Consider the following 26,093-nt stretch of genomic DNA (forward strand, 5'->3'; position numbering starts at 1 on the left):
AGAAACTGCAGATGATACACAGAACAAACAAAATAAAAAAAAATGACCAAAGGTACGTGGTGTTTAGCCCTACAGTGACTTTTGATTTACGAAGAGATGTCTACATGTACATGTACCGTAGATCTGTTGCGAACTATTAATAGATCTTTAGGAATGTTTTGAAGTTCATGTCTGAAAAAGTTATACACCTTGATACAGCATTCATTTTTGACAAGAACCTAAGCAAGAGACATGTTTCTAGTGTGAAAGACTTTCCATTGCCGCAGTGGAAGTCTGTAATTATACCAACATATGTTGGGCGTTTCATACATTTATGTTAATTTGAAATATAAGATTACAATCTGTTACTTTGATATCAGTGGAATGCTACATAATCACCACGGAAAAGAAACTACAAAGGGAAAAAAAAATATTAGGTTTTAGAATTATAACAAGTACACGTACTTGTCCATCATGCTGAGATGTGGCTATATCTGCCCTTTAAACTATGTTACTGGTAGCTGCTAATGTAAAGCGCAATTATAAAACTGAATTTACTGATTACAATAGGAAATAGGGCAAGGAAAAAACCACAGACTTGAAGACTTCCGGATAAATATAGTAAATCGGTAATTAGTTCTTTTCTGTCATGCCATTTGGTGGTTAAAGGCTGTAACCATGGCGAAGGATAACCAGTAACGTCATTGGCTCATTAGGGAGGATAATAGTAATGTACATACTTTGGCCCCATCCAGACTGTGTATATTGATCTGAACTCTCATTGTACTCATATGTATATAAATAGCACTGTTGTAAGTACCGGGATCCTTGTCATTCGATTGACAGAAAAAATGCCCTGTTGAATCATGTTGCTATTTGTCCACACCATATAAATCACTAACTTTGGATAAGTCGCCGGCCATCAAAACCGCACCTGATCACAGGAAGGAATTTGTATTGGATCTCGCCCGTAAAAGTTTGCCACAAGGGAGATTCCGGTACTTGGATTAGCGTTTACAGCTTACAGCAGGCTTGTTGTGTTTTATGTCAGCCGGCTCAGTGATGTGTTCCAGCAACCACATGGGCATGGTATGGTCAAGTCAGTAAGTTCAGCGATTTATACTGCCACACTGACCTTGTATGGAGGGAGGTTTCATTTACTTTCATCAGGAAAAGTAACATGCTGAACTTTCTTCTGACTTGAAGACAGGGAAATGTGCTTTGGGACAAAAGTGTCCATGTCATTGTGAGTACAATCTGCCTAAGGATACCAGTAGAACACTATCAAACAATGATATGAACTGCAGTTTAAATACAACGAAGTCATTTTCTTCAATTCTACCCAGCACATAACTTACTGGTTATGTAAACAGTCTTGTGTCACTGAGAGACTTAGTGTGTATTTACTTCAAGCAACATGACTAGACCAAGTAGCAGGTAAGCCAGTCCCTCGTTTTGGCACAATGTTACGTACTACTGGACCTGTGTATTTTCCACCAGTGGTACATTCATGTAATTAGTAATTTACTGTTTCAATTTGATGAGATGGGCTGACCTGGAAGGTTTCACTGTGTACATACCAAAGTTATTTCAGCAAAATCAATCTATATGTAGGCCAGAGAAAGCTTACAATATTCTGCCAATCCCAAATTCTTATATAAAATATTTGATGCTTGGTATCTAGATGTACCGGGTACAGTAATATTGTCTTGCTGCTACGCAATTATCAAGTCACTTGTTGTTATGAGGTCAGCGTACACCCATGTACATATTTCCATTAACAATAAGCACTTATCTTCAACTTTTAATTAGTACGTTCACGGGTGAAAGCATCATAATGCTGCCCTTTTAATACAACTGTTGCTTTATTAATGCTGAGTCCTAGAATTTCCTGTCAATGTTGACATCCTCGAGCCCTTTGTGATATCTACTTTGGGAATACAATGTTGACATATAAAACTGTATGTCTGGAATAACCAGCCAATCATGATACACAGGCTCAGCTGCAGTAACTTCATATTCTCAGCATTCTGGATAAGCGGTATCTGCGGCTATTTTTACAGTGTGTATGATACTGATCAAGAAATATGAACCCTGGGAGCCAGACTTAATTCTTGTCTTGTCCGTTCTCTTCAAAATAAGTTTTATGGATCGAGGGTTATGGTAATGCAATCTGAACTGCTGAGACTGAGAAACTGATTGTTGTGTTAAAGTAAAAATTTTCAAACTGACCGGGATGTTTCTTCCACAAAATAGTCATATTGTATTTAATTCTTTAATTTTACTGCATATCTCTTATGGTATAGAAGTGTTGGGCAATACCTACCCAACATATCTTCATGACATCGTCTTACTACAAAAGAAACTTGTACATATTATAATAACTTTCAGTGACTGGAGAGAGGACCTCATTCTCTCTTTATAAACTTACGTATTTTAAGTATTTATCAACAACACAATGTTTGTGCATTATCTTGTAAACAAAAGACTGCCTTATTAATTGTCACGATCTTTATGCATCAATTAGTCACAAATACAATACAGAAAGAATTTCTTATTTAAATGATCTTAGAGTTCAATAGATAAAACATATGCCAGGACAATTTACCATCTTGTTTATATATGCAAAATTATGCAGATTAAATCTCTTGTAGAAAGCAGTTCAAATGGGAGTTCAAAAAGTAACCGGAGTCTAATCACACTGTGTATTTGAATAGCAGCATTGAACAAGTAGTGGACAGATCATTATCTACCGGCAGTGTGCCCTCTAACAAAACAGATTTCATGAAACTTCTGAGTCAATTGAAAAATATGTGAAATTTCTTGAGTCACAATGTATAATTTCCTATTCAACTGAAAATTTTCTTGCGTCACAGAGAATATTCATGAGTCATGGCGCACCAAATAGGCTTGGACAGATCATTATCTACCGGTATCCTATATAAAATGCTGAAAAAAATTAGACTGGATATTTTCATAACTGTTATCTGCAGTATGAAATTGCTCCGGCTGAGTTTTCCCTTCTGTGTATTTCCTATAAATCTACAGACTGGAATGGGAAAGCCACAAGTTAAAGGAGGCAGTCGTTGGAACTGCCTGTATGCGACTTTCTTGTTTACAAACAATGTATTTCATGCATGACGTCTACGGTAGATGCATCAAGTCAACATAGCTGCAATATTTAAATTTTACGATATTCATTGTTAACAAACATGTTTTAACGTTCATCAATCGCCAACGTACCCTAGATACAATGTTCATGTCGGTTGTAGGGGTCCTTGCAACCTTTGAGCAAAGTTCCAGTGACTAGCAATTGACATGTCTCTAATCTTTTACCACCTACTTGATGCACATTTCTCATTATTGTGTAAAACTAACAATGTCTACGATAATTAACAGGACACAGACACAAAAAAAGTTTTCTGTAAATCTACAGGGAAGGAACTGAGTGGATGATTAGCATATGAGTACAGTGAAAGTTAAGGTAGTTTGAAATTGAAATACTCAAGATATATGTTGATTGCTTTGTCTGTGGGCATTTTAAAATGTAGTTTGGACAATTAATGGACATTAAAATTTATAATAATTCATCTTAAATATTTCATACGGCCTCATGTATTTGAAAGATTGTATGATGTCCCCTAGTAATTGGTTGGGGGCTGTAGTGACAACAAACAAGTAATGTAAATATTAAAGGTCAAGTGAGGTCATGTTATGTCACTGTCTCCATTTCTGAAGTGTGGCGGGTTTTGCTGTCCAGCAACTTTGCTATTCTGTTCAATGTGTTTGTCAATGCAAAGATGATGACTCTTTGTGCAATGGACAGCATGTCAGATTCAGGTGGTAATGGTGAAAAACTAGATATGAAATTACAATGTCTGATTGTCAATGGATAGCAACTAGGATCACTCATTTATGATGAAGTGTGCTGCATCTTATATGTTGTCTTGACTGTTGAGGCTGTTTATAGAGTCTGTTGAATACTTTATGTCTGTTCAAGTGCAGCAAACTTGTATAAATGTACTGCAGAGGAGTACAGTGTGAATTTTGTAATATTTTATTTATAAAAGTAATGAAATAATTTATGTACAGAAATAGATATCTATTCAGGTTTTGCATCTAAACTTTTATAACATTTATCTGTCGGTTTAGGAATTTCTAAATATTTCCTACAGCCAGTTGTATACTGGTACATGAGTTAAAGGAGCTGCCTTGTGTCAGTTGGTATTCAAAAGAGAGCAAACAGATGCCCAGTTCCTTGTTTGACTTCAAAGCTACCGGTAAATACAAGACAGGTACTTGTTTGAACTTTACACATAGTGACATACAGCAGACAAGTCATGTACATTCTTGAATTTCAAAGTTCCTCAAGATACCCTTTATCCTAAATATCAAACTGGAATAAACAATATATATCGGTACAATTTTATGAATTTAAACAAAGAAACTTCCACTGGATACAACTGTGCATTAATAATTTATCTTTGACCTCCCGGAAAGGCAATTAATTTTGTCGTTTTCCTGTATTTACTTAGTTTTACTATATTGCTTGTGCTTGCACCGATAGTGAAAGTGAATACACTTCAGAAAGTTCCGGAGGCATAATTAGAAATGCATCTTGCTTCTTTATTCTCCTTACCCACTCTGATATTTCATCTCGGTAGATTTATGACAAGTTCCGTCCAGGAGTCCTAGAGTCAGTTTCATTCAGACCTTTCCTCACTGTATAGAGTGTAATTCTCAAGAAAGGGTAAGTTTTCTTAAGCCAATACGAGATTCATAATGCGAAATTAATGGCCGATATCTAATCTTGAAAGGCTTTCAGAGTATCGAGGAGAAAATGAAATAGTGAGTTTGTGTGTATCAGCCAGGTATTAAGTGCAGTATTTGTAATTGGCTGTCAGTTATAGGATGAATTATTACAAGGGGTCACAGTCGGTCACGCGCCTTGTATTTGGTCTTTAGGTATGTGAGATTGGTTTAATAATCTTCACAATTAGATTTTCTGCCTTTCTTGCCCAGAGTCATTATGCATGGAAAATATAATAGCTAAAAAGTAGAAAATCGCTTTGACAGTTTTCAGAAGGAAAGATATTTCAATGAGGTATTTAGTATTCATGGTTTCACATGCAGCTGGCCTTTTTTACTCTCTGATTGAACTTACAAAGACTTATCCATAATACGTGCGGATACCCCGAGTCTCAAGTTGACTGCCTTACATGGCTTTTCACAATCATATCAGATGGCAAGACTGAGCTTGCTGTGGTTGGAGCAGTGCCAGCTTGGCTGAAAATTACACGCTCATCATAGTTTGGGACCTGTAGGTTGTAAACAAAGTTGAGGAAAATTTTTGTGGATGTACACGATATGTAATAGCTTTTGAGAGCAGATTCAAGAATTAACCATAGTAATCAGCAAATTTTTTCATAACCAAGTATTACAGTACACCTGCCTGAATGTAATTTACAATTGTCAGTGTCACCCAGTGTTCAGAAGCTTCCTTTAACCCTTTGAGTGCCAAAATCAATTTTTGCTGCCTTCAAAAAATAAACTCCTGTCAATTTTTTTCAACTTTTTGTAAAAATTTTGATAAAAATCTGTAGCCAATGAAATGAGATGTCCATTTGGTCACAAATTATGAGAATAATTGCCAAAAAATTTACAAAATTGGTAGAATGTTGAACTAAAATTTTGGTGGGAAAAAATTAGTCCTAAAAGGGTTAACTTACGAGCAATTGACTTCTCTAGTATTTTCTTATGTCATGTGGGCTATATTTTACTTTTTCTGATGATCATGTTGTCATTTATGTATAGGGCCAAAGTAATTAAATTTTTTGTTTTGCATCATTTTCACATAGATTTTTGGAGGTTTTCATGAATAAAAACACAGTGTATTTGAATAGGACTTTACTGCATAGCTTTTCTGCCTACAAAATCTGTTTAGAAATTTTGTAAAATGTATTTGTAAAACACCAGCATACCTGCAGAATTTCACGTTGTTCTGTACATTATGACGGTGGAAAAGAAATTTCTGCTTTGATTCTTGAATGGGCACTCATATGACATGGAAACAATCAAGTAAATGTAAAATTTGTTTGTGTAAAATTGTGTGTGTGTGTGTGTGTGTGTGTGTGTGCGTTTGTGTTCATGGCCTGCATGCCAATTTACTTTTCAAAATTTTGAATGAACGCAAAACAAGAAATTTAATTCCTCTGGCCTAGGCTATTGTGAGTAACTGCATAATTGTAACACCTATGGTAGCTCATGAATACTGCCTGTTAAATGGACTTCCCCATCTTGTCTTTCGTGACAGAAATTTTCTGTGAGAAACTGACCAAACTACACTGGAAAGTCTTCATACTCTTCAGTGATACCGATAGCAGGTTCTGCAAGGCTATTGAAAACCATAGTTATCTTCATAGCTACCATTGAGCTGATGGTTGAAATGGCATTTTCAAAAGTATGTGGAGGAAATTGGGTCCAAAACTAATTTAAAGAGAAGATATTTACCTGTGAAATTAAGATAATAGAATTGCATTATCCTCAAATGCTTGTATTGTTTTTACTAAATAAATGTCTTGACCAGATATTGCAACATTTACATTTTCCAAATCAAACAATATACTTTGTCAACTTCACTTTATGAAGAATGGTTTCACTGATAATATTCCCGTTACGTAATTGTTTCCCCTTCCTGGAGTATTGAATAACTCAATTTGCATATATGCATTGCTTAGGTTGCGACATTTTCAGAAATCTAAACTATATTGTGTTCATTGAATAATTATCTTTTCCTGGCATAGCATGAATGATTTCTTGTACATCAGTCAGGTGTATTTATATGATAGAGCAAGGCAACCTGACATACGTATACAAGTATATACCCGGTATATACAGCCAATTGCTGCATAGATTTGACAATAACAATAACAATAACCTGAATGTTTTTTACAAATACTATAATAGGTTATATTTGGAATTCGAATTGACCGCGGTACAAACAGAACTACCGTATGTGCCCTAATGTGCACAGAAAATATGTATATTTTCATGCACGTTTGAAAATGTTGGTACAATGGTTTGTAATGCCATCACATGATCTTTTGGGCGTGCTGAGTCTGTAGCAAACACCATGTCCTTTTTATTCTTGAGTAGAACCATTGGTTCAAATTTAGGTTATATTACATACTTTGTTTTCAGATGCAATCACATGCCATATTACCGTAATATTGCTCCTCGTAAAGTGCAGTCTAAAGACATGAATAAGAAATAGTTATCAGATACATTATGTATAATGTGTATTTATGTTACCATGGTAATTGTCCCTATTAGAGATTTTAGAAGTGGGTGACTTTGATAAGATAACCATATAAGTGTAGCCAAGTGGTTATTTACATGTAGTTTATGAACATTTTGATATGGAATTTATGTTCTTCATATGGTGTAGACTTTCCTACAGGAATCTGCAACTGTTATTTCCTCTGTGACTAACAATGTAAGTCTGCCTGCCTGAGTGACTTGTAAAGTATACTTTGCACTTACCGCCCTAGTAACAAGAAACTTCTCTTGCTGACAGAAAAAATGAACAGCTGTGGAATCATTAGAATGTTATCTACAAGCAGTTGTTTTGCAGCTGCAATATTATTAGGATCTAATAATCTTATTTGAAAGGTACTTGTACATACATGTATGCCCATAAATCTTTAGAGTGCACGTATAGTTTTCATTTCAAATCTTCCCAAAATAAAATTATTGTGTAGGTATAAAGAAATTCAAATAAACAGTGTAACTTAGGCTGTATAGTGCTGTAAACCTCATAAAGTGCAAACTGCCTGCTATAATAGTTTGCAATAATACAACATATCAGTTATATACATATGTAATCAAGATATATTGAAGGAAATTATCATCGGAAGTATTAACCCTTTGAGTTCTGTAATTTTTCCCACCAAAATTTTAGTGCAACATTTTACCAATTTTTACAAATTTTCCTATAATTTTTTTACTAATGTCGGACCAAATGGACACAACTTTTTATTGGCTACAGGTTTTGATCAAAATTTTGGAAACATTTTGAAAAAAATTGTCTGGGACTGAAAAACAATTGTCTGCATTATATTTCTTAAAGGCCACAAAAATTGACTTTGGTACTCAAAAGGTTAAATACAAGTGTGGAGGGCTGAACTCAAAATTTGCCTGAAAAATCTGGATTGCACATTTCCATGTCTGCAAATACTTCCTTCACCTGGAGGAAGCTGATGCCGTCCAATGATATTTTTATGTGGGGTGGGAAATACTGGCAAACAATTTTTAAATACAGAGGTACACTAACGTTTGTTCATGAGACCCTAATATGACTGCATATGATGTCTATCAACAATAATTGCAGTAATAGTGGACTCCTGCGTACTACTGCAGCTAAAAAACTGTACCGGTATGATTGATTTCATCATGCAGACTGTTGTCAAGTATCAAGCTCTCAGTCATCTGTAATTTTGAGTTACGAAAAAGGGCTCGATGCTTGTATATACAAACTGAAATAACTGGTAGTTAATATCCCTCAACATGAGTCAGTATACAAAATTCAATCAAAATTAAAATACTTGTTCTGACGCTGCAAATATTCTTTTATCAAACTATTGATTCCAAAACTGTTACTTGACACCGCTGCTATCAGTAGTTCGGTAGGAATCGTATTGTAAGAGATGGGAATTTATTGAAAATGATATTCAGTAAAAGTAATGCAGCTATCAATACAGAGTCTGAGATGTTTGTTCACTTCATTTTGCTGGAATTTTGTTTTATGTGTTTTGGTATATGTCAAGTTCTTTTGTTTTAGTGTCCATAATTTATATATTTCATGATGTCAACATTACTATTGCAATTTTTAAATCACAATATTGTTTCTTTTTTGCCATAATTTCCACATTGGCACCTTTCTTAACTCATTTTTCTTTTTCTGTATCTACAATCTACCTATACTCCATTTTTAATCGTATCATATCATATATGTTTTTCGTGACCCATTTATAATAAATTTTTGTACTCAATGTGTTTGAATTAAAACATATCAGCATATTTTGTTATTCAATTATAATCATTTGCATCTTGTTTTATCAGCAAAAACAAGCATTTTCCCTGACAAATTGCTGTGTCTAACATGCCATTGTAATAATATCATAATCTTCCTGAGACTTCAACATAGTACTTGCCAAGAGAAGTGAATTTGAAGAATTTGATCAAAAAAAGACTTGTGTCGCGCAGCTAAACTCCAAGATAAAGTGGCTTGAAACTGTTTTACTGTGTGAAGATCTACAAAAAAGTGCAATTTTTATAATGATTTTGATGAAAAATATGATTTTTTGAGCAACCATCCGGTGCTGTACTATTTCATAGACCAGTGTTAGAGATTTCTTTCCTGTGGTCAGGAATGATAACACTTCAGTTTTAGTCTGCTTTGTATTGTATTTCATCAAAGGCAGAAGTTTGATATTTAGCAGCCTAAACTGCTTGAACTCTAAGGTCCAGACTATTTTCATTGGATGTATCTCAAAGTAACTCATGAACATCACATATAATATTCTCATCATACATTTCCTGTCTACCTAATGTTACGTACAACATTTGAAATCAAACAGAAAGTGACAATGAATACATGTACTGGTGACTTGGATTTTATCTTGAGTTCCCATCGATTCTACAGCTTAGAAATACAGGGAGGGACGGCAATTTCAATGCCTAATTTACATATTCTCTGTTGTGATAATGTATTCTTTTGTGTGGATATTAGCATATAAATAGGTTGCTCCAAAATCAGAGGGGTGGCCTACCCTTGAAAATCCCCTAAACTAAGTAAAAGTTCAAATGAATTGCTTATTTCACTCTTCATCTGAAGTGATATGTAAAGCAATGAATTTTCGAGTAGGTATTCTTTTGTTTGATGAATTCTGACTACCGACACCTTCATTGTACAAAAGTTAGAATTACAAATGTCATGCTACATACCAACAGTGTCTCTATGGTAAATCGAATCTCAGAAAACGAACTATCTTCATCCTCAAGGAAATTAAAATTTCACGATGAAAGAAACAGTCAAGTGGCTTCACAGTTGACGGATAGAGAGAGAGTGTCAGGGTATTTAAGGTTCAATTTACTATCGATAATCAGGGATGTGGACTGCCGCATCAATCAACTCATTGCTGTCACAAGTCATAGGTATCTAATTATGGAGAGACTGAGCCATCAGTTACTGCGTAATTGTTGAAAACTAGGTGAAAGGAAAGCGTAATGAAACGCGGTACGTTAGATTGGATCTGAGATAACGTCAGCGCAGCTTGATCGGTCTCCCTTCATCAGGATTGTCATAGAGAAATATGGATTTATCATATTATGGAATACTACAAGTCAACTGAAAGCATTCCTGCTGAGATGACTGGTACAACGCGGACAGGAAAGTTTTGAAGGGACTTCACTTGACAAACTGAGCAGTACCTTGTGTTCTTTATAGTCTCATTTCACAGAACCCTTGTCGAGAAGTTCACGGTGATTATGTGCACTTGACTGATAGTGATAGAAGCCAGTGTCAGTGTGCTTGTGGAGACCTTATACATTGACAGCAAGATATCAACCTACTGCAACTGTGGTTCTTAGGGGATTGTATTCTACAGAATCCTTTCTGAGAAACTCTCTGCATGGCTACTCTCCCTTGACTGACAGAAGCTAAAATGGGTTCCCTGTGAGCATGCAATTACAGTAATCTGTCCAATATCTGGGAGAAACCGTTGTGATGAGGAAAAGGTTTTAACCAGACTGCTCAACCACCTACACATTGACATTGAACTTTAAATTGTTTCAGTGGTGATTTGTTTTAAGCTTCCTAGAAGGGAAAGTGTGAAAACAACCTGATCCATACAGGTACACCCACACATTGGTGTACATATAATGTGCTTTTATCCGAGGTTCAAAATCCCTTTGAGAGAAGACTAGACAGACGTCTTCATATTCTGTGAAAATACACCCACCTTGATGTACACCACAGATAAAAGGCGACTGCAGTATATAAATCTAGGGACCTCCCAAATGATAAACGGTGAAACACTGCACACACTGTTAGCTGATGAATCATTCGGTCGGTGAAACCAGTTGTTGTAGATGTCATGTTATAGCAAGTGGCATATGGTATATCATAGTGTCTCCGATAAATTAACTACCAAATGATGGATGAAATTTTCAGAAACCTTGGGAAATTTTTCAATACAATCAAGAGGAAGTAAGTAAGCAATATTGTAATTTAGTGTTTGTGGATGTTTTTATGTTTTGAATATTTTACCCTTGGTGTCCTTAAAATTCAATCAAAATTTTCAAATCCATCAATCTTTTATGTGGCAGACTTGTGTGAAATGCAGCTATTTGGAGATAAAACTGAGCATGAAATAACTTGTGAATCCTTGTGTTTACATTGAGAAATTTCACTTTTTGTCCCATAGCTGTTTAAAGCAAGTGTGTATACTGTTGCTATTAAAGCCAATCTGTTGCAGCTTATACTGACATTAAAAAAAACTACTTCTGTTTGTGGTAAAAAAAAATCATCAAAATATAAAATATTACAGGTAGGTACTGGTTAGATGTAGGTACCGGTTAGTCTATGTAGGTACTGGTTAGATGTAGGTACTGGTTAGATGTAGGTACTGGTTAGATGCAGGTACTGGTTAAATGTAGGTACTGGTTAGATGTTTATCACAAGCTCTAGATAGCAAAATAAGACTTATTAAGAGAAAAACTGGAATGACATTTTTGTGTAATGCCAGATAATACACTTAGTACAAATGCTATTAATTATCGCGTTCCAGTATGCATACATACAGGACACAGTGTGTATGAACGGAATCACTCTTTTCAAAGACAACTCCGAAACTCTTCTAAGCTATAAAATTATTAATATTTCCAATTCGATTGGTAAAGAAAAGAGTGAACTGGGACCTTTTGAAATTCTATAGAGTCAACACTACTGTTGAACATTCAATGGACAATATCTGTTCTACATGTATGACAAGTGAAACTAATCCTGAATTACTTCATTAAGTATTAAAATTGGACCGGTTTTCATTTACTCTCCTTTCATTATGCCATTCATTTATTGTGTGCTTGTCATATTTCTCATTGTTGAGAAGTGAAATGTAATTCTTGCGGATCGAGGCAGTGTGTTTTATGATGAAAACTTGACAAGAAACAAAGCTAATCTAGTTTTATGAGAAATATCCAAATGTCACCACACCTTCCCAGGGAAAGACACTAAGGGTTGTCCGATTGCCCGGGGCAAGTGAAAGTCACGTTCGGGCAAGTGAACCTCCGATGCCACTTGCCCGACGGGACAAGTGAAAAAAATAATACCTAGAAATCGAATTCACGAGAGCGATTTTCTGGTTAGGGAACACGGACTTAAACAACAAAAAATTTTCATGTTATGTCATTGTGAACATTTCCATAAGATTTTTCATAAAATTGCATGAAGAGTTGATGAAAAGAATCATGTAATCATTTTCAATAAAATGCAGTTCAAACTTTACCACCGGTTAAATGCCGTACGCTGATTTTGCATATGAAAAAGCTGTTCAGCTGGTGGAGCGTACGTTCACCAAAGTTCATTGCATTGACTGTGAGGTTACGGTGTCTCACAATATGTTGATACGGTAAAAAAAAGAAACACACAGCGGTTTTTGTGCTTTGTATGAACGTTTATAATGATGTAAAAATAAAGTCCAGTGGTGAAAAATCACCACACAAAAGGGAGTTTCACTAAAACGTACTCTTCAATGTTAACTTGAAAGTGACAGTGAGTGGCATCGTGGCAAGATCGCATGCAATGAAAGTCATGAGCAAGCTTTGGTGTCAACAGGTCCAGTCTTTGAATTTTCAATGAACACTGACTTAATTTTCAGGTCAATAAGCTAAGAGTTACTTGTCCGTGGCGACCAACCTCTCTGTTTGTGAATTTTCCCATTCTAAAATGACTGTCAAGAAGCAATTGGAGCGAGTTTGACATCGAGAAATTCATCTTTCAAGACACATAGAAAACCACCGACGCCTTAGGTTGTTGGTTTAAATTCTATTTTGTCTGCGCATGCGCATTAAAAAGACCACCTAGGTTATTAGAAAAACATAGGATACTGGTATAGTGCAATGGTAATCTAAACTTCATAGGGCTTGTGTATGATGTCAGCGCAGTAAAAACATGACAAAGAAGTACATTATTTTTCAGAAGCTTCAAAACATTCCTTTATAGCTACAGATTTTTTTCTTTCTGTATATATAAGTTAAAACTTTTAACTGCAAAAATACTTTGAAGGTACAATTAAAATGGCTGTTATTATTTGTACATTAAGACCTAAGAAAGTAAACATACAAACATATGAACTGTTAGAATTTTTTCTATGAATATATGAAAGCCCCACTAGCTGTAAATCTTGAAATTTTTTGACCTAAAAAGGCTTCCTATTTTTTCTGGTTTTCTTTAAATTCTACCCATTAATAGGATATAGTCTTTTGCAGCTTTACAAAACATTCTTTAGTGAAAAATTTGACAAGTAAACTTACATTTTAACCATTATTTTGATTTCCCACCATACTACAAAGAAAACAAAACATTTTTGTCCCAGTTGAAAACATTCAACATTATGCATTACATTGGACTACTCTGTTGTTTCCGTGAATATTCAAATGCATATATGCACGGTGTACACTGTTTTTTGCTATATTTGCATTGGGTGCCATTTTACGTTTGGGCACACATTATTTTTCTTGATCAAAATTGCACATGCAGTCTCACTGGGCAGTTAACAATACTTGTATTCCAACCCCTCAAAGAGCAAATTCCCAAAATCTTGTTTTAGTTCAGAAGTAAAATCACATAAAGAATGCTATATGATACTGCTAGTGGGGCTTTGATAATTAATTTAATATAAATGAGCCATCCAGCACTCTTAGAAGTGTGAAGAGAACCCTATGAGAATGTCTGACATTTTCTCATGATAACATGATAATTTTCAAAATAAAGTGTGTGAAATGAAAAGCCAATGTTTTAGCTTTTTTCAAACACGTAAATTATACTGGGCAAGTGGTTTTCCAATTCGGGCAAGTGAACCGAACCCCCCACTTGCCCGAAGGGCAAGTGGATAAAAAAATAAGTGTCTTTGCCTGCTTCCAGGCAATAAATTTCGTACTCTAGTTGATTTTAACACTTCATCTTTTCAACATTTCATTTTGCGTTTGCTTAGAGGAAGCCTTGACTGCAACATATTGCAATCGAAAGATGTGAAATTTAAAATGTCAACTCTGTATAATGTTGAATTTTACCTAAATAGTTTGTACATTATCGTCTCGAGACAGTTTGAATTTCTTGAAATACGGTTTGAATAATTGTAGAATATTACCTGGTATTAACTGTTGTGCCAATTATACCTCTAAATTCATATCACCTCAGAAAATTTGATATTAATATCAAGCAGTGCAGTTAGAATAATTTTTGTTCAATATTGAATGCAAAGCTTCCTCTCATAATTATGCTATTCTTACTCAGACCAGTATTGAAGAAGAACAAAAATATGAAGATCCATGATGTAGGGAACAACCATATGGTCTTCTTTTTAATATTTAGAGATAATTTTTTTCAGTATGTTTTCTTTTCTTGACACACATTAGATAATAATGAAAAGAGGCACTTATATACTGTAACTAATCATCTTCTGGTTGGATTACATCTTTTTGAGCACAGTTTTTCCCTCCAAAATTTTAGTGCAACATTTTACCGATTTTTATGAATTTTTCTGTAATTCTTTTGATAATTTTGGACCAAATGGACATCATTTTTCATTTGCTCCGGTTTTTGATCAAAATATCGCGAAAAATCTGAAAAAAAAATGACTGGGTTATATTCCATATTTTATAAAGGCGACAAAAATTAAATTGCGAATTTGTGTGTGTGTGTGTGTGTGTGTGTGTGTGTACCATTGCAAATCAGGCGTATACATGTACAGGCATTTCCAATATTCATGAAAGTAAGCTTGAAAGTTTATGCAGTCAGACTTTCTGAAATGTTAACTCTGAATGATCTTGTTGGTTAGTCTTTGTAAGAGCAAAATATAATGAAGACTTCTAAAACATTAGCCTGCTAACTAGGGAAACCTTATAAAGCACATAATTTGAATATTCTTAATACTCAAAAATGGCTGTGAATAATCCATTAATATTATCAAATTCCTACATGTAATATATAGAGTGCTGATATTTGTACGTTAAAAACACTGAGACACTAATTTTACAATGCAAGGTGAGATGCACACATGAGACCACTTGAAATTTAATGAAGATGTAATGATTTATTATGTACAGAATGTACAGAAAGAAGACAAGTGCATTAAAAGATCCATTAGCTGTAACTTTGGTCATTTTTTTTATTTTTTTTGTTCTGTGTATCATCTGCAGTTCCTGGTTTGAATCCCTGAACCATGGAGAAAGTCCTGATATTTAGCTCATAAATATACCCTATATGAGTATAATCTGCATTGTTATTGTTTAAATTTTGTATTCAGGTCCAGATTAGAATACATTTATCAACAATAACAATGGTCATTTTACATATACAGGCTGTGTTGCTGAGCAAGACACCGGGCATTGGTCATGACGATCGGATTATAGTAAAATTCTGTAGTTGATACATTAAAACAGAGTAGTGAAAAATTAGTCAAAAGTTACAGCTAATATTCCTTTAATGAAAAACCCTCATTTGAGTATAACTACATGTAATTGCCCAAGTTCATGTGGATTTCCTTTACTTTTGAAATATGCAATATATTCAAATTTATCCTTAACAAAAGGAAAAGTATATGTACTGGTTGGCCATGGTGAGAAATATATGGTATGTCATAATTTTTGGAAAGTACAAGACAGGATGTACTGTAATGGATGATTGAGCAAGCTCAGAAGTTATCGATTAACCTGCTCACCATACTCCCCCATTGATAACGATGGGTTTTGGGCCAAACCATGTTTGTGAAAAGGTTAGATCAAAATGGTATCTAATGTACATGTGGTGGGGACCACTGAAATTCCAGGACACAAAAATGTAGTGGAGGCTTGTGTGCCGTATAGTCTCATCTTTCAAAAATGATGTGTTTAACCATTGAATTACACAGCGTATGCCATTGAAATTGTACCTACTGGTGATTACACCATGCAGTAGAAAACACCAGATGTTACAAGGTGAGATCTTTATTTACAAGGAAAATTACGGGATTAGAAGTGTAATTCAAGGATTTAAATTGCAATAGATAGCAAAGATCAATACAGTCTGTACATAAATACAGACTTCAGAATGGTATAGGGTTTTAATATATCAGTCTGGAAGCTTTTCCTGAAAGCTCTACCCAAAGTATTTTTTTTAGTTTTGTGTCTCGTTTGGGTGCATTTTCAATGTGGTATAGCAAATGGCAGAGTATTTGACTTTTTTGTCGCTTTACAAAAAAGAGAAATGAAGAAACGCGAGATGCATTCTTTATGTTAAAAGATTTAAATAAATTTACTGTAGAAAAAGCATTACTTTAAATACCGGGTGAGTAAAACGTGCAGGTAGTTTAATACGTGCAAGATTACACACACAAGCAAAAATCCTTTAAACTGTCACAGAGAAAAAAATCAATTTCAAAACTCCAGAGATCTTGGATTGGCCATGAAACAAACATAAACATATTGGGATGCAAGGCGTACATTGATTGTAATTGCCTTATGGTGAGATTAATTTCCTCTCAATTACATTTTACTGGCCACGTTGTTTTGATTCATGGTCACATCATGATGTCTCTGATCTCAGTCAATTCGACAGCCTGCGTGCCAGAAGAGGTGACATACAAGATTAATTTTTGTGGTCGGCGCCATAAATAACCGTGAACTTTGCACTTTTCTTCAGGCAGTATGTCTAGCAAGTTGCGCGTGATTGATGTGTGCGGTGTCGTAAATACTAGTGAACTGTGGCATCCCTTTCTTGTAAATGTTTTTGATAGACGTAGCATCTGTCTACCCAAGATGTAAGGGAAAATTGTCAATTTTTTTCAGTGAGTGTACAGATGCACGTACACTGCATACATGTATGAAGCGTGGGTTAATTTTTATCAAAATTGATTGTTGCAAAAGTTATGTGATTGTAATTCTTCATTCTGTGTGCCTGTATATTAAATGTTTTGCCTGAACCTTGTAATCATAGCAAATAGACTGGCACAGACTTAATAATATATTTCCAAAGATTTAGTTTCATGACGGCCATCAATTTTACTTTGTGCCCTATCTCTATAGTTATAATCAGAAGTAACTATGAAAAGCAACTGTAGGCATTCCATAAGTTGATCATGTTTATCTAATTTTTCAAAGCAGTAGAGCATGTTGGTTATGTAGACTAGTTTTAGATATCATCAAATTACATGAAATCCAGGCAGGGGTAGAGAAAGACAAAGAGAGAGAGCTCATAAATATTATCATATACCTACATTCACGTGCCTGTGTAAAGCTATGGGAGAATGCGCCCTCAGATCCGTGCATTTTTTTTACGTATCACGCCCCGGCCAGGTGACCAAATAAGGGCAATCGCGTGCATTTCTGAACTATCTCGATTCTGGTTACTACGCGCGTTGCTATCGGCAAACGTTCCATTCCTACACAAAGCCAGTGCGAGATTTGGAAAAGGTCTGCTTGCTCAGTACGTAGTTGCGCGTGGCGACAGTGGAGCCGCGCCGGTGACATCGGCTTTTATTTCTAAATTCTAGTGAAATCCCCTGTGTATACCAAGTGCGTGTCTGTTCAGTATAAATTACAAGAAACTGACAACACGCTTTTATCCTTCTTACACCTCGATTTCAGCCTTGATCTCTGTTGGTAACGTAATAGTACGCATATTGCTTTGCACGTTCTGGAATTCTGCAGGTAAACAAATGACGTCATTATGTATGTCAATCCGCGACGGGAAGCAGCCATCGTATTTATGAAAAACTGACGCAAAGTGCGTAGAATTTTTGATATCGCACGCATTTTTATCTCCTAAACAATGTTGTATATTATGTAAACTACATATTTATCATTCCATAAGGTTTATGATAAAACCTTTGCGACCCTGATACGGCTTTTGCGGCCCTTGGTCGTACGGCGTACGGGCCCTCGCACGCTCAGGCCCTTGTGCCATATGACCTCGGGCCTCAAAAGCCGTATCAGGGCCGCAAAGATTATTACCATGCTCTCATATTGGTCTTATTCATTAAGAAAATACTGGAATGTATATCCTCTTCCATCATGCATTGATATTGTCCTCAATGCTATGCATATTGGCCAATACCTTCTCTGCACAATGTACTTGGAATATATTCCTGTATTTCTTAATAACCTAATATTACTGTACAGTTCTGTGCGGACCTTTTTAATTTTGCATGTACATTTACTTGTATAGGTAATGATTGACTTTGGGATTTAGTACATAGAATTAGAATTGCAAGGAATTGTTTCCTTCCCCTCTATGAATTTTGATAGACTTCAACGCTAGAAAGAATTCAACAGGTGCAAATTATGCAAACATGGAAAAGGATTGAAATCAAACTGCCAGTGTTAGGTTTAACCCTTTGGAGCGCAAATATCAATTTTTATCACCTTTATAAAATATACTCTAGTCCATTTTTCTCAGATTTTTGCCAAAATTTTGATAAAGAACTGTAGCCAATGAATAAAATATACTCTAGTCCATTTTTCTCAGATTTTTGCCAAAATTTTGATAAAGAACAGTAGCCAATGAAATTTGATGTCTATATGGTCCAAAAATTATCAAAAAATTTCATAAAAATTGGTAAAATGTGGCAGTAAAATTTTGGTGGGAAAAAGTACAGTACTCAAAGGGTTACAGTAATACTTACACTTTCCAGTGTGCATTCAAGTGTTATTGACTTTAGTTACATCATAAGTGTCAGTGTGAGTGTGTCCATGCCATGCGTGTACAAACTGTAATTATTCATGGCACAGCTGAACTGGCATCATCATTCTGTAGGCATAGGTGTGTATCAATAAATTGAAGGATTTTCTCACTCAGCAGGTACGGCTATGTTGTGTGAGCCTCATAGTGCTTTGTGTTTTTCTCCTGTGACTGTTTGAACAGCACTTCTTCAGATACAATACTATTGTTAGCATGCAGTGGATTGCCTTGCAGCATGGATGTGCCTGCCCAGGTGTTGAATGAAAGATTTTTGCCCCCATGGCTGAACTACAGGATTTTTTCTATAGTCTGGATGACTTTGATGCGCTATGTAATCGTATCACAATTCACATGTATGATACATGTGAATTGTGGTACGACAATTACATACTGTGTGCAGTACATACATGTATGTACACGGTGTTCTACCGGTACAGCCTGTATACTCTCAGTCTGAACCACAAAGTGGCTTTTTGTCTATAATCAGTTCTACTTGACTTGTGATAAAAAGAATCTGCAGTTACCGTTGATGTAACCCTAACTAAGGTATGGCAATTTTGAGTATTCTTCAATGTTTTAAAATGTCTATTCATATTTTCAACAGGCAGGAGCTCCCTGAAATTATTATCGAAAGTGAAGGCTGTGAAAAACTAAGAATAGAGATGTCAGAATACGACGCTATCAAGAGGAGGTATCATTTTAAAGAAACCATTGGCTCTGGTAAGTTGTCATCTCACAATTCACAAACTATAACAGTGATGTTAGCTGAGGCCAAAGTAGATTTCTTTTTACAGTACAAAACTGGCAAGTTTGCCCGTACTCAATTTTCTGTCATACAGACAGAAGCATTGGTGTAGGCGGTACTGGTATTGTCAATCCAAGGGGCCATGCCACATTCAAATGTATAATGTGAATTAAGAATGATACCTAGGCATGAAATCAAAATAAATGCAATGGGGAGCACGAAACTCAGTTGCTGACAGGGAAGTGCAATGAAGAGGGAAAAATCATGAGATGTGGAAAGAGTAGCTAATGGGGAGTTTTCCTGATAGGGAGAGGGCAAAGTGGGAGGAATACCTCGTTCCAAGTCCGAGAAAGGCACTTGCAAACAGCTGTCACTTTCTCTTGCAGATTTTGATTTCGTTTCAAATACCTTAGACTGCTGATGGTATATTTACATACACCAGTGGGTACAATTCTTCAACATCGGCAAACTAGCCATTCCTGTACAGAGGGCCATTAGGTGTGACAATAGTTTATTACAAACAATTATAATTTACCATTCATCTCTGCAGCACCTGATTTACATATGAATATTTGTAGATGAGGGCCCGTACAGTATTCATTTACATATTCATGTACTGTTATCTGCATAGGTAGATGTACATGTAGGAGTAGGGAAGCTCAGGAGACCATCCTACTGGTACTTAAATTTGTTCATGTTTCAACATTAATTAAGATATTAAATGCGCCTCGGAGACAGATATTCAAACTCTCAAACTTTTAGAATTAATTTCTGATATAACACTTGTTGGGGTTCATTTTAAAGCTCTTGGTGTAAGAAAACTTTTCAGTAGCGTAGTTTTTCGAAAATCGAATATTTTATTTCTTCTCCAAAGAGTTAACACAGAGATGGCGGCCATTTTGAATTTTAAATATTGGTAAATCTTTGGTTATTTGTTTCTCTAGTATCGAAATTTGCACGGTGACCCCTATTTATGTTCCTGATTTAGTAAGAAAATAGCTGAAAGTTTCATTAAGGAAAGTTTGAGCAAAAGTTTAAGTCGTTTACTTTTGAGGTGCATATTACCTTAGCAGCAGCTCCAAGAGAATTCAAGCTGATATAAGGTGGTCACAAGTAAATTGATTATGTTGAACTTTAAAGCTTTCAGTATATAGCTTTGGGTACATGCCATTAGCAGAACAGTTCACAATAAAGGTGTTAAGAAATTTGCATGTAACATGGCTAGGGATTAGTAAAAAACACAAAAAGTCAGACCCTACTGCATTTTATGAATTTTGGATGAGAGAAATTTACAGTCTACAGAGATTCACGTCTATCAATATTTGATAGAATGATTTGAACAGAAAGGTTCTTTCGGTGAAACAAAAATGTGCCAAAGAAAACATGAAAGTAAGCTGGGAATAGATGTATTGTATTATTCCCTCAGCTTGAAGTACCATAGACAGCGTATTCTTGTAAGTAAATAGGAGGTGGTAATTTGGAATCATGGTCTTATAGAGCGCCTTGTTTGTCAAATGTACTGGTAAATTCAATTTAATTCTAGTTCTGAAACTGCTATGAGATTGATTTCTTTATGTCATTTTTTTTTTACTGTTTAAGGTACTGTAATTTGTGCCTCTAAAGTGACAGACTTAAACCTTTGCTCAAATTTTCCTCAATGAAAGTTCTAACATTCTCTTACAAAATCAAGAATAAATATCAGGGGTTTTCCTGCATAGATTCATACAGAGAAACAAATTGTCTAACAATGTACCGGTACTGATATATATGAAATTCAAAATGGCCGCCATACCTTTGTGAACTCTATGGGGAAAAATAAGCTTTTCAACTTCCAAAAAACGAAGACCTTGAACATGTTTTTACTCCAGAAGCTTTAAAAATGATCCCCCTTCATAGTAGATTAGAAAATATCTGTAAAAAATTGAGAAGCCGAATATCTGTCCCCACGGTGCTTTCTATCTTAAAATAAATATTTCTTCAGAGACTTTAGCCTTTAATAGCATATTGTTACATATTTTATGAAAGAACAAAAACGTTAATCCAGAGTGAAATTTTTTCATCTTCTGATTGTTGCATCATTTACCTAAGTTAGTTTTCAATCATATAGGTAGAATAAAGAAAAAAATTATCTCCATCCCAATCCCCTTCCCCCGCCCAGGCTGTTTAGCTCAACAGCCATGGCCAGCTGTTACAGCTACAGCTGTGAGCAAGGCTATGTTGTACGTTCCCCATAAGTCAACAGATTATTCCTAGTCATGTTCATTATCTAACTGACCTCACTGTTTTCCCCTATGAAAGCCGCATGCTTTTGGATGAGGGCCCAAATGTTATTTGTGCAATTGTGTCCCTTTAAGGAGCGCTGTGTATTTTCTTTCAGTGCTAACAGAGATGGTTGTAAGTACATCGTGAGACTTGTCAAAGTTGTCCTTGTCTTTTGCAAAATAAAGATCCATTCTCACAACCTTAAGAAAAGCCGCTGAAAATGTTCTATGCACTACTATCTAACACTAAGGCTCAGTACACATACTTCCAGCCAACTACCCTTGAGCAGCAGATAAGAAATATGAAAATAGCTGACAGATACTGGAGTTTGTATACCTTCACTGTATGCAAGCCGTATCTAGAGATGCAAAATTCTTAAGAGATAAGAAACCTGTCATTGGCAGGCCGGGATTCATTTACCGGTACATTTCTCTCGTAAACAAAGGGCAGAATTGGACTTCACTGATTAGCTTATCATCAATCTTCTCTCCGCTGAAAATTCTCATCACAGAAAATGACAAACCCTCATCCCTAGATGATAGATACTGTCATCATTAATTCATAAATTTGATATCAGTTTTGTTACTCTGCGAGACATGACCTTTCAGTGACACAAATAACGCTGTCAGCAACTGTGCCTTGTCGAAACAAACCCTCGCCACTATCCTATTTTGATGCGCTCCAAGTCCTCCAACATATCGTCACCTCTGGCGTTTTTATCAAATTTCCAATTTCAAGGTCTCACCCATATGAACTTCCCCACTTTATTTGCACTGGCACGCACCTTTCCCTTTCAGATGACCGTGCAAATTCATATATGGCAGATGTACATGTCAGTAATGTAAATTTAACCTTGAAGAATATTATTGACTATACATCAGGCAATGTCTGGTGAAAGAGTAATGTTTTACTATCCCAGTAGAGGCCGCTTTGATTGGCAGAAACTGATGTGGGTTGAAGAACGTAACCTTTTCCCATCATAACATCATGTACTGGTAATCCTTTTCTTGCAAAGAACAACGCAGCTGTTTTCTTGTGTGCTAAATTACCATTTAATGAAATGTAAATACCTCCTTCAAGTTATCAATGATCTCATTGAATGTTTCTTACAGAGGATACGATGAGAGTCAGTGTACAGTAAATCTGCTGGTAGTGCTAAACTACCCAGTTCGTATAGATGCATCAGTTGGTATACTAGTTTTGTATTTCATGAAAGGCCCAGTAACTTTCATGCACGCATGGTACTCGTATGCATACTTGTAGTTCTGATAGATACATTTACCAAGGAAATTGACTGTATTCATCAGATTATAAAAGAAATATCAAGATTGTTAGGGAAAGAAACCCACAGAAAATAAAAGAAAATTGATCTAATTTCTAAGCTACTTGTAGTTACCTGAGCTGGTATGTTGATCTTCCTTTGACTCTGAATAAAAAATTTAGAATAAGCTAGCAGTATGTAATATTATATTACAGTTTTGTTAGTATTTGTGCATTTCTTTTACATCACTCCCAGAGTATCACTGATAATGTATCTGATTATCCAGCATTGTGGCCTATGATGTCTTCTACATGTACAAATTCACTGGCATTGCAAAAACTATAAAGTAATACCAATTACGTATCCCTCCCAGCCCATGATCAACACAAGTAAACTGCACACTCCAAAATTAACTCAGCTTTGCCTAGTACAGTATGTCGTGCAAAGTTGCTTTCGTCCACAGTGGGCCAGGACTGAGGGGGTGCATTAGTGCTTAAATGAATTTGTATGTTTCTGGAAAAAAAAATTGATGTGAACTGAAAATGGTTTTACGTTTGTTTTGCACAGTACCTGTGTTGAGGTGCTGTGAAAAATAATTTTTGAAAGTAAGAGATAATCTACAATATAATGCATATTATGCATAAAGAGAAACACTGGTACAACACTTCTTTATCACAGTTAAATGAGAATGCTTTTGTCCCATTAAAATGACTTCTCTCCTACATGTTGAAACTGCGGCAGATACAGTGCAATGTGCCTGCCAAGAGGCTGTTAATTTCCTGTACAATAATATGCGTAGCACTGTAGTGGGAGTAACACCTGCCAGTATGTATGGACCAGTAGTGTTTCAGTAGTTTTGAATCCTCATTCGAAGTTTTCATTCATGTATATTTTGTCCCCAATCTGTTGAATATTCATGTGTATTTTGTGTATTCTAATATGATACCAAACAATTTCATGTCTAGGTGGTTTTGCCAAGGTGAAGTTAGCAACTCATATACTTACAGGAGACAGAGTTGCAATCAAGATAATGGACAAGAGAAGTTTAGGGGTAAGCTGCATGTATCTAATCTCTAAAGTGCGAATTTCACGAGAATTCTGCTGCCTCATCATATTAAGGTAGTATGCGCCTCAAAACTGAAAGACTTGAACTTTGCTCAAACTTTCCTCAAGGAATCTTTACAACCATTCTCTTTCAAAATCAAGAATTAAAATCAGCAGTCATCGTGCAAATTTTGGTACCAGAGAAAGAAATTACCCAAGGTTTACCAATAATTGAAATTCAAAATGGCTGCCATCCCTGTGTTACCTCTATGGAGAAAAATAAATTTTCGATTTTCAAAAACTAAGACAGAGAAAATTTTTCTCACACCAAGTGCTTTAAAATTAGCACCCACAAGTTGTAGATCTGAAGAGAACCAAAAAAGTTTGAGAGTCTGAATATCTGCCCCTGAAGCGCATTATACCTTAATATTATATTATATTTAATTCAGATGACTTCCAATAAATAGTCATCATCGCAATCATAACGAGGCTGCACAAAGACATTCAGGAGTTGAAAAATGATGCATCTGTCCTTGGTTATCTAAAGGGCAAGGCTGAAAATCCTGACAGTTGAGAGAGTGTATACACCGTAAAAGTCACATACGGGTGTTTTCAGTGGGGATCAGAATTGTTTTTGAATAATAAATGGGATAGTTGTAACCAATTTTACTGCTCAAGAAAAAAATCATTGCAGTTGTATATCCCCATCAACAGATGTGTGCATTTTACTGTCCATGAATACTATAGACACATGTAATCTCACAGTTAAAATATTGATAGTCTCTCTCATGAATTAGAGTGTAGTTGTTTCTGAAAAATAATTTAGATTCGGTGCATTCTTCCTGAGAGACACGACCCTTGTCATAAGAGTCAAAAAGACTATCAAGAGAAATCTTGTCCATTGATATGTGAAGAAACTTGCAAGTGTTTGGTTTACAAGGCCAGTACATGTGGGTTTATTGACACACAAGAAATTAAAGTTTGTAAACTGACATTGTACTTGACAATATATGTTTGGCTGAGGCCCATTTGCATGAACTCAACTTCAAGGGTAGAATGGACTAAAGCCCAAAACGTTTTAAAGACATTTCTTGTTTTAATAATTTCTACAAACAGATAAGTTGAACAGTATTTTATACTGCGCTAAGTAGAGCTTGTATGCAAATATTTTTTTCCAAAAACGAAACTTTGGCCGCATATCTGCTTGTATCTGAAAATCTAAAGTGAAAATCTAAAGTTGCACTTGATGCATGCTGTTTGTCTGAAGAAGCACTGAAAGCGTACGTATAAAATATGTACCTTTTCTGCCCATCTTTGTCAAAATCCATCACATTGATTGTAGATATATAGAAGTATGAATAAATAGAAGTGAAATAGAGTGAAGTGACAGATAACATCAAAATAAGTTACTGTATCTATTTACAATGATAATCAAAGTTGGGTATGAATCCTTGAAAACTACTGATATTTAACTCACAAATTTAAACCGCAAGTACAATTAAATTGTGTTACTTTTCCACCAAGGAACATAATTCGTGCTAAAAATTTGTACAAGATTAATTACAGCACTGTAGAAATTTTAAAAATTTGGCAAAGAAAACTTTGTCAACCACCTAAACAGACCAGTAGCCATTGTTTTTAATGTCAACTGCAATTTCTAGTTCTACTCCTCAATACATGTAAAATGCACTATTGTTAATGCTTGAATTCTACTCTGGACCAAAATTTCCTCTCCATAAACAATTTTCTCTCTGACATTACATGTACTTCTATCATTTTCTAAATATTTTAATATTTTGTGTATA

The 26,093-nt window shown here is 35.4% G+C and overlaps 1 protein-coding gene across 9 annotated transcripts in view; it reads left to right on the forward strand.

Annotated features, from left to right (window-relative positions):
* The window catches only part of LOC139122958 (maternal embryonic leucine zipper kinase-like), a 74,856-nt gene that overhangs the window by 11,499 nt on the left and 37,264 nt on the right, over positions 1–26,093 (forward strand). For 2 of the 9 annotated variants that reach the window (XM_070688850.1, XM_070688851.1), the window contains exons 1-3: positions 740–1,416; positions 19,581–19,696; positions 24,210–24,295. In XM_070688850.1, coding sequence (XP_070544951.1) covers positions 1,397–1,416; positions 19,581–19,696; positions 24,210–24,295 — 222 coding nt within the window. In that variant the 5' untranslated portion in view covers positions 740–1,396. Of the gene's footprint in view, positions 1–739; positions 1,417–4,643; positions 4,730–11,163; positions 11,249–15,979; positions 16,237–19,580; positions 19,697–24,209; positions 24,296–26,093 lie in introns of those variants that run through there. The other 7 variants (XM_070688854.1, XM_070688856.1, XM_070688852.1 and 4 more) reach the window with 5 other exon arrangements.

The sequence above is a fragment of the Ptychodera flava genome, chromosome 22 (genome assembly GCF_041260155.1).
Source record: "Ptychodera flava strain L36383 chromosome 22, AS_Pfla_20210202, whole genome shotgun sequence".
Taxonomy (NCBI): Eukaryota; Metazoa; Hemichordata; class Enteropneusta; family Ptychoderidae; genus Ptychodera; species Ptychodera flava.